Source organism: Pezoporus wallicus, unplaced genomic scaffold, assembly GCF_028554395.1.
Source record: "Pezoporus wallicus isolate ANWC-B61680 ecotype Strahan unplaced genomic scaffold, APGP_CSIRO_Pwel_v1 contig_7697, whole genome shotgun sequence".
NCBI lineage: Eukaryota > Metazoa > Chordata > Aves > Psittaciformes > Psittacidae > Pezoporus > Pezoporus wallicus.
This window is the reverse complement of record NW_026641962.1, coordinates 76-9,100: the sequence shown is the minus strand read 5'-3', so window position 1 is coordinate 9,100 and position 9,025 is coordinate 76. Positions and strand designations below refer to the sequence as shown.

Sequence of the window (9,025 nt, the reverse complement as noted above, 5' to 3'; positions counted from 1 at the left end):
TGTAGTAGCGACTTGGTACTGGATGAAGGAGGTGAAACTCTGCATTGACAACAAGGTGCAAGGATTGAGGCTGACCAAATGCCTGCTACCACAGTCAAGAGCAAGACTGGGATGGCCTCTGTGTTTGCCACCAAGAAGAACCTTTAGCTCCGCTGTTGGCTGCAACCTGGCAGGCGTGGAGCGGTGGGGACATATGCCATGCCAGACCTTGATGTGAAGGATGGCCTCCCCTGTTATCAGAGAGCCATACAGCAGAAAAAAGGGGCAGGCCCAGCAGCCTGTAGTCAGCATATATTGGAGATATGATCTAGCCCAAATCCCCTGCTCAAGTAGGGTCACCCAAAATATATATAAAACAAAAAGGGGGAGATGTGGAGGCAGTGTTCTCATGGGAGAATGCATAATTCGTACATAAACTCTGAATAATCCTGAAAGATACAGCAAGGCCATGAGAGGCCCGAAGAAGATTAAGCAAGCAAGATAAGAAGCTGGAATTCACTGAGTTACTGAGAACTGTGGACTGCTGGCAAGCTTTCGAGGTCAAGTTCTCACACCTGTGCTTAACCAATTATATGTTAGTCACTAAAGGTCTTCAAGACCCTGTGCAGGCAGGACTCTACGGCAGCCAGGCTGGGAGCTGGTGCACAGGAGCTGCATCATCCAGCTGCCAGCTGCAGTGGAGACGTTGGATGTGAGGAGAAGTGCTGCAAGTCCCAGGTGGACGATGAAAGCAATGTTGGATGGGGAGGTGAGGAGTGAGGTGCTCAGTGCCACGCTGGACCTTAAGGGTTGCTTTTCCTGCCTGTGCAGTCCTCTGGAATAGGCACTCGGGATCAGCGGCAAAGGAATAGAAATTTCTAAAATATAAAGTGATAAAATAAACCCTTTCAAATAACTTTTATCAGATGCTCTTTGTAATCTTCCTGAACGTGGACACCTCCTCAACTAACTGCAAGACAATCTGGAAGACTTGACAAAATCCACAGGGTGAGACAAGGCTCATCAGGGTTCAATGAGCCCCATGGTGTATTTGGGCTGAGTCCATGAACCTCAGATGCTGAGAGGAGACTGAAGAAAACTCTCAAGAAGTCCAAGTCAGAAACAAAGCCCCAACTCCCTTCAGCATTAATGGGCCCCACTGAGGCCTGTAAATGACAAAGTCTCCCCAGGGACTCGTTAAAGCAAGTAACTGGAGGCTGTGATTACAGATAGACAAAGGCAAAATGCAGGTGTCTGATGGTGAGAAAACCATTGTTGGATGAAGCAGAAAGGCCAAGCTCTGACCACAGCCCTTGGAGATGTAGCGCCTGAAATCCTGAGAATGGAAGTTCTCCTCACAGGCCTTGATGAAAGAGGCAACTGCCATAGCCCAGGGCACAGAGGCCTTTTGTTCTTTTGGGCCTTTCAGCCATGCCACAACCCTCAGTCATCTCTGCTGCAGGCTGTCCTTCACTGGCCCATGCCTGCACCTCTTCCCCTTCAGGCTGTTGATACCCATCTTGCTTTCCCACCTAGATCTCACCTGGCATTTCTGTACCTTCAGTCATATCTCTGTACTCATCCCTGTCCGGTCCTTGAAACAGAAATCATGGGCTGAGTCAGACTCCCTCTGGGTTTCCTCTTGCACCACAAGTCCACCTTTTCAGAGACATTTCTCTTTCCTAACTTTGAGTCTGAACCTTCCAGGCTGCACTTTGAAGAGGTTTCCTTCTCTTCCCACTAGCAAGAAGATCTCCATCATCTCTGAAGCCACATTTCAGGAAGTTGTAAGCTGCTACTCTAGTGTCAATTCAGCAGGTGGGATGAATATCCCTCTGCAAGGCCATCTAAAGGAGGCTTCTAGAGGAATGGGTGATGCCATCAGTATAGAGAAATAAGCACCATGGGAGAGCAGTGGGAAAAGCCAGTGGTTTGGATTGAGAACTTCTTGGCAAGAGCCAAAAGGAATGTTGGTGTCCCTGGATGCGAGGTATCCCATGCTCTGGGGACAGGTCACCTCATTTAGGACAGCTTCCTGCCTGTAGCACCCCCTCTGCTGCGCACGCCCCCTCTCTGCCCACACTCACAAGTGTCTCACAGAAGCTTTGCACTTCCCTTGCAGCAACGACACCTCACTCCAGGAGGTTCCTGCACTCTCCACACTCAGGGATGGATCCTGCATTCCAGGCAAGTTTGGGTAGTGCAGGAGAGGGAGACAGGAAGGTGGGCTCATGGGGCATGATGAGCAGTGTTCAGGCACTCCCAGCAGTGGGCATTCCCCACGTGCCACGCTGAGGCATGTTCCCATGAGGGAAACTTCAGATGGACTCTGGTTTGTCCAGGGCCTGCAGCCACACTCCAGGAAGACCTCCTCCTCCTCCACCCACAGACACCAATTGCTCTTCATTGATGGGTTCCGTCCTGCTTGCAAGGATTTGTTAAAGCGCTGAACCATCACCTTGCTTCTTGCTGACTTCACTCTCTCTCACCTTCCTACACACTGCTCCTTGCCACCAGTAACTAACTGAAGAGGTAAGAAGCACTCAAGGCTTTCCTCAGGGGGTGACCATGTTTCGCCACTCATCATTGATGGATGCATTGAGTGCCAGGTGTGAGGTTCCTACACAGGCAGAGATGTCCCTGGGTAGAGCCCTGCTGTCCTCTCATGCTGCTGTCCTCCCTTGCTGCCAGGGCACACGCTGCCTCCGGTCCAGCTCCTGCCCGCCCAAACCTTTCCCATGGGCTGCTCCCAGTCAGGCAGCACCAGCCTATGCCATTGCAGGGGAGTCCCCTGCTCTCCTGCCCAGGACACCTTGAGAGCTCTGAAGCCCCCCCATGCCATCCCATCTCCCCACACCAGCACAACAGCCCCAGCCCTTGGGCTCCTCAAGAGTTCATCCTGCTCCAGGCAAGGAGCAGCCATCCCAGAGCTGGAGCAGCCAGAAAGCTGATGTCATTCCCCTTCATTCCTGCTATGTGAGCATATATCACAGAGAAGAAATTGCTGCAGGATCATTTATTTCCCTTAGATACAATGAGAGACCCACGGTGACACACACTCACACAACACGAGTGTCTACTAAAGGAGAAGAAGAAGAAAATTGACATTTCAATGAAGACAACATCACCATAAATTGAAACAGGATAACAAATATAAAGCAGGAAAGACAGACATGGCCTGTCATGACCGACACTGGGAGCCCTTTTTAGAGGAAAGCAGGCAGTGTATGGCTGCTGAAACACCTGCAGTCACCAGCTTCCTCACAGCATCCTTGAGCTCCTGGTTCCTCAAGCTGTAGATGAGGGGATTCACTGCTGGAGGCACCACTGAGTACTGCACTGACACCACCAGATCCAGAGATGGGAAGGAGATGGAGGGGGGCTTCAGGTAGGCAAAGGTACTAGTGCTGACAAGAAGGAAGAGAACAGCCAAGTGAGGGACACACGTGGAAAAGGCTTTCTGGCGTCCCTGCTCAGAGGGGAGCCTAAGCACGGCCCTGAAGATCTGCACATAGGACCCCACAATGAAAACAAAACATCCAAACCCTACAAAGCAACTTAGCACAAGCAGCCCAACTTCCCTGAGGTAGGAATGTGAGCAGGAGAGCTTGAGGATCTGGGGGATTTCACAGAAGAACTGCTCCACAGCATTGCCTCGGCAGAGGGGCAGTGAAAATGTATTGGCTGTGTGCAGCAGAGCACTGAGAAACCCAGTGCCCCAGGCAGCTGCTGCCATGTGGACACAAGCTCTGCTGCCCAGGAGGGTCCCATAGTGCAGGGGCTTGCAGATGGCCACGTAGCGGTCGTAGGACATGGCAGTGAGGAGATAAAACTCAGCTATGAGAAAAAAGAGAAAGAAAAAGAGCTGTGCAGCACAACCTGTGTAGGAGATGGCCCTGGTGTCCCAGAGGGAATTGGCCATGGATTTGGGGACAGTGGTGGAGATGCAGCCCAGGTCCAGCAGGGAGAGGTTGAGGAGGAAGAAGTACATGGGGGTGTGGAGGTGCTGGTCACAGGCTGTGCTGGTGATGATGAGGCCGTTGCCCAGGAGCGCAGCCAGGGAGATGCCCAGGAAGAGCCAGAAGTGGCAGAGCTGCAGCTCCCGTGTGTGTGCGAATGGCAGGAGGAGGAACTGGGTGATGGAGCTGCCGTTGGACATCTGCTGCCTCTGGGCATGGGGCACTGTCAGAGGAGAAAGAGGCAGTGACAGGTTAGGACAGGAGGGATGCCAGATAGATTTCAGTTTACACACTCACAACTCTGAACAATTTCAGGCTGCAGATGAGAGGCTGAGCATGACTTGGTCATGATTGTCTCTGAGGTTGGTTGCTTTGTTTGTTTTCCCAGTGACACAGCTGACAAGTGACTTTTTTAGGGGTAAAACTCCAAAGGTTTTGAAGGCAACTGTGAAGAGTCTTAGCATGGGACAGACAAGATGGCTCAACTGTCTGTGGGTTAGTGCCTACTGAAGGTTGCTGCAGAGTCCATGAGTCTGGTTCTCAGTTGCCCTGCACTTTCTAGCGAGACAGTCAGCTCCTTGCCCTGCAGAGCATGGCCAGCAGCCACCTCCAGTGCCAGACACCAAGAGAGCTGCCTGAACGCACCCTCCCCAGGGCTGGGCTGCACTGTGCCCCCACTCCCTGCCCATGTCTCTGCTGCCTGGAGCTGTCCCTGCTAGGAGTTGCTGCTCTGTGCCCAGCTCTGCTCCCTCTCAGTGCTCTGAGAGCCCATACCATGGGCTGTGTGCTCAGCTCTGCCCTGCACACCCCTCCCGGCAGCAGGGCTCTGCCCAGGAGCATCTCTGCCTGTGCAGGGGCCCAGGAGCAGCTCAGACAGTTCCTGACAAGACTCTCGGTGCCTTCTTCAAAGCAGAGAAATTCCCAGCTCCCACTGCCCAACCTGCCCACCAAGAGTGAAAAACATCACAGACCAGTATCGTCCTTCAAGGACAAACGCTCCCTTAGTGTCTTTCAAAAGGACTCTGCAAACATACTCAGAGTGATGTGGAGCTCTGAGCAGCCCTGACCCACACATCACCCTCTCCAGTGCACAAGAACACTTTTTCTTCCCCCCACAGCTTCCTCCCCAGCACCGTGGGGAGCTCCCGGGCAGGCTGAGTGCTGACCCTGGCAGGCAGCAGAGTCCCTGCCCCGGCCCACAGCCCCTGGGCTGCAGGGACCCTGCTCACAAGGGCAGCGCTGGGCATCCCTGGCTGCACACCCACATCCACACCCTGCAGCCAGCCCCGGGACAAGGGACCTGCCTTGTCCTGTCCCTCCCATGGTGCACAGGGAAGCCCTGCTCTGCAGCACATCCTCCTCCTTATCTACACAGAGAAACCAAGAGAGTCCTCCTGACAGATCCCGTGGTCTGTGCAAGGCAGCAGCTTGAGGAGATCCCTCCAGGAGCTGCAGCTGCATTGCCCTGCACCCAGAGCCTTACCGTGCACAGGGCTGGGAAGGTTTCTCCTGCAGGGAGCTCTCGGCATCCTCCACTGCCAAGTGCCTTTAAGCTCTCTGAGGCTCGCAGGTCTCCCCTGGGCGCCTGCAGGCAGTGCCCCAGCCCTACTCCTGGGCAGAGAGGTCTCTCTGCAGCTCTGCCCACTTGCCAGCATCTGTGTGTGTCCCAGGAGCCCAGCCCTGCTCAGCAGCAGAGGCCCAGCCCAAAGTGGCTCTGCCTCTGCCCCTCTGGGCTCCCTCCAGGACTCCCTTGGGCTCCAGGAGACACCATGGGAAACAGCCTGAAGCTAGCACTGATGTTCCCTCCCTCAGCTGGCAGACACACTGCCTTCCTGCAGTGCCATTTCTCTGATGAGAGACAGAGTTACGGCTAAAAACCCCCTTGTCCTGTCCCTATGAGCCCTTGTCCAAAGCCTCTCTCCAGATTTCTTGTAGGCACTGTTTAGGTATGGGCTTAGTAAGGCTCCCTGGAGCCTCCTCTTCTCCAGGCTGAACACACGCAGCTCAAATACAACGGCAGAGCGCCACTGACACAAAGTCTGTGGGTCAGACAAGTTGCATGGATACTGAAGTAGCAGGGGATGAAAAATGACATGTCGTTGAAGACAGCAACATCACAAGTGGAAAAAAAAAAACAGCTGTAAAGCAGCAAAGACAGATGTGGCCTGTCATGACCTACACTTGGAGCCCTTTGCAGAGGACAGCAGGCAGAGTATGGCTGCTGAAACACATCCAGTCACCAGCTGACTCAGAGCATTCCTGGGCCCCAGGTGAACCCCATGGGGAACAGTCTGAAGCAAGCACTGATGCTCCCTCCCTCAGATGGCAAACACACTGCCTTCCTGCAGTGTCATTTCTCTGATGAGACAGCTTGGTCTAAACAAGAAGATTTTGTAGAATCATGGAATCATTTAGGTTGGAAAAGACCCTTAAGAACATCGAGTTCACCATTAACAGAACACTGGCAACTCAGCACTTTAACCATGTGCCTTAGAACATGTGTTTTGAATACCTCTGGGGTGGTGACAAAACCACTTCTGCGGGCAGCCTGTTTCTTGTCCCATCATCAGACAGGACAGCCAGGTGAGGACAGGCTGGGATCTCCTTTGCCCCTGCTGAAGGAAGGGATTCAGCCTCGTTAGTACAGGCATCTGATCCTGGGATTGAAGCCCTGGGGCTGGAAGGGAACTCAGTATGGGAGGAATTTGGGGGATTGGAGGGATTTGGGCGTTCAAGGAACATTTGGGGGTTCTGGCTGTGTGTGGGGGGGTGGTCCCCAAAACTTGCTGTAGGAGGCACATTATATTGGGGAATCTCCCATGTGCCAAAAACAGGGGTTACCTGGGTAACAGAGCATCCTAAGTCGCTCTTGGGTGAGCAATGTTCCCTCAGGGTGGAGATGTGTTGAGAAGAAGAGTTTTGGGGTTCAGAGGCAATGTAGGCATTGGTGGACATCCCCAAAACTCCCCAGGGTGGTGCAGGGATTTGGGGAACACCCAGTGCCCCAAAACTAGGGGTTACATTTGTCCCACTGCACCCTCACTCTTCAGTGCCCCTGTTGGCCCCTGGCAGTAAATGTGGGGGATTTGGGGTTCAGAAGGGAACTGGAGGTTTGGGGAGATTTGGAGGTTCATGGGAATGTGCCCAAGCTCTGCAGGGGGCAGAGTAATATAAGGGACCAGTGGAGCCCTCAAACAAGGGCTACAGCCACCAGAGACCACTCCACAGATCACTGGGGAGGAAGAAATGGAGATACGTTGGGACCCTGACAGGTTTTGGCGATGCAGCTGGGGGATTCCCCATAAATCTTACCTGTGAGGATGCAGCCTCCTGAGGAAGCAGATACACTAAAACAGGATTGCAAAGTCAAGGAACACGGACCTGGATGCACAGGGCAGCCAGGGGAGATGCAGCCTCCTGAGGAAGGGGTCTCCTCTGCACTGGTTACTGCAGGGCTCTCGCTCCTTAAATAGCCCAAGCTCACCATAGGGGCCCTGTCATTATGGGCATCTCCTCAGCGACTGCCACAGCTTTGTGATGGCAGCAGCATTGTGCCCATAGCCACTGGGCACCCAGGGTTTGGGACTGGGTGGACTTTAAGGTCCCTTCCACCTCAAACCAAGCTGTGACTGCGTGACTGCAAAACACGATCCCCATTTGGCTGCAGAAGAGCTCTCAGCACTGGGTCAGGCCCAGTATCAGGTGCACACATTTGTGCAGAACATCCTGTCTTTGCTGCTGGCCTTTTCAGAGGCCCCTGCAGCCCCCTGAGGGCAGGTCAGGCCTGAAGAACAGCCACGATCGAGGGCAGCACTGCCACCTCCTCTGAAGGAAGTCCAAGGCTGAGGCTCTGCAGTCACTCCTTTCCCCAGCTCCACCCTTGGCTTTCAGCCCCACAGCAGAGCCCTTCTGCAGCTGCTTCTCAGCTCTTCTTCACTGGCAGCTTCCCAAGGCAGTTGTGCCTCTGCCAGAGCCAGAGCAACGGCCCAGCCCGTGCTGTGCTGTGTGAGGCCCTCCGATGGCACCATCAAGTGAGTGCAGGGCGCAACAGTGCTGGCAGGAGCAGAGCTGTGGGGCCTGACCCTGCTCCCGGGCCAGACGCGGGTGAGTTCCAGCACTTGGTGTTTCTTGGCAGGAACCTTCGAAGCCAGGATCAAACCAGATATGAGCAGGATCGAGCCAGAATTGAATGGGGATGGAGCCGAGGTCAGAGCGGGATGGAGCCAGGATGGGATCGAGATGGAGCAGGATGGATCCAGGATCGAACCAGGGTTGAGTGGGATGTAGCCCAAAGGAGCTGGTCAGGAGCAGGATGAGCAGGGCTGTGGGTTATGATTGAGTGGAAAGGGCAGTGCTGTGAGATGGGATCGAGCCAGGGGACAGGGTGTCGGGAGCAGGGATGCAGTGAGTTCATCAGGGTGGTGGAACAGGATGGAGTAGGGTGGGCAGGGATGCAGTGGGGTGAGTTGGACTGGGCTGTGCCAGGAGCACGGGAAGCCGGGCCTGACCCTGCAGGGGAAGTGCAGGCAGGGATGGAGCCCATGCTGGGGCAGGGGCTGGGCATGCTGGGGATGGTGGCAGGACCTGCCAGTGGATACACCCATTTGCATTGGATGTGAGTCACCAACAGATCCACAGGTGCATCCCCAAACCAGCATCTGCATAAAGGTAATTTAGAATAAACCTAACAAAAGAGCAAATTACCACTGCTTTAACCTGGCAGAGGGGAGAGTGAGACCTCAGGAGGAAGCTCTTCTCTGTGAGGAAGCTGAGGTGCTGGCAGAGGCTGCCCAGAGAAGCTGTGGCTGCCCCATCCCTGTCAGTGTTCAACATAGAGCTGAAAATTACCTGCCTGTTTCCCTGGTACATGGTTGAGTGGATCTGGAGATCTGACTCTACAGATCCAACACCAAAAGGAACTGCTCACCTTCATGTGCAGTAGACACACAGATCACTTGCTGTGTTGTGTGCACTTATCAGTTATTGAGGAAAGTATCCATGAGCTGGGAAAGAAAAGAGCACAGGAGGGAATTTTGTAGGGCAAATTCAGCAGGGGCAAAGGAGATCCCAGCCTGTCCTCACCTGGC

At 54.0% G+C, this 9,025-nt stretch overlaps 1 protein-coding gene across 2 annotated transcripts; it reads right to left on the bottom strand.

The window, feature by feature from the left end:
* Positions 1 to 3,095: 3,095 nt before the first annotated feature.
* LOC130608461 (olfactory receptor 14C36-like) lies at positions 3,096 to 7,416 on the bottom strand. Of its 2 annotated transcripts, none has more exons than XM_057426346.1 (2): positions 5,422 to 5,565; positions 3,096 to 4,161 (listed from the first exon to the last, which is right to left on the bottom strand). In XM_057426346.1, the coding sequence occupies exons 1-2, from the start codon at positions 5,465 to 5,467 to the stop codon at positions 3,161 to 3,163; spliced, it is 1,047 nt and encodes a 348-aa protein (XP_057282329.1). In that variant the 5' UTR covers positions 5,468 to 5,565; the 3' UTR covers positions 3,096 to 3,160. The 2 variants fall into 2 exon arrangements, with proteins under 2 accessions (XP_057282329.1, XP_057282330.1); XM_057426347.1 differs by lacking the exon at positions 5,422 to 5,565 and adding an exon at positions 7,320 to 7,416 and having other exon boundaries at positions 3,097 to 4,161.
* Between the last annotated feature and the right edge of the window lie 1,609 nt (positions 7,417 to 9,025).

Excerpts from the sequence above, each read along its gene's own strand:
- LOC130608461 (XM_057426346.1), bottom strand. The coding sequence starts at position 5,467 with ATGCCGAGAGCTCCCTGCAGGAGAAACCTTCCCAGCCCTGTGCACG. Across the intron at positions 4,162-5,421 it reads CCTTCCCAGCCCTGTGCACG|TGCCCCATGCCCAGAGGCAG; the intron begins GTAAGGCTCTGG and ends CTCCTCTGACAG.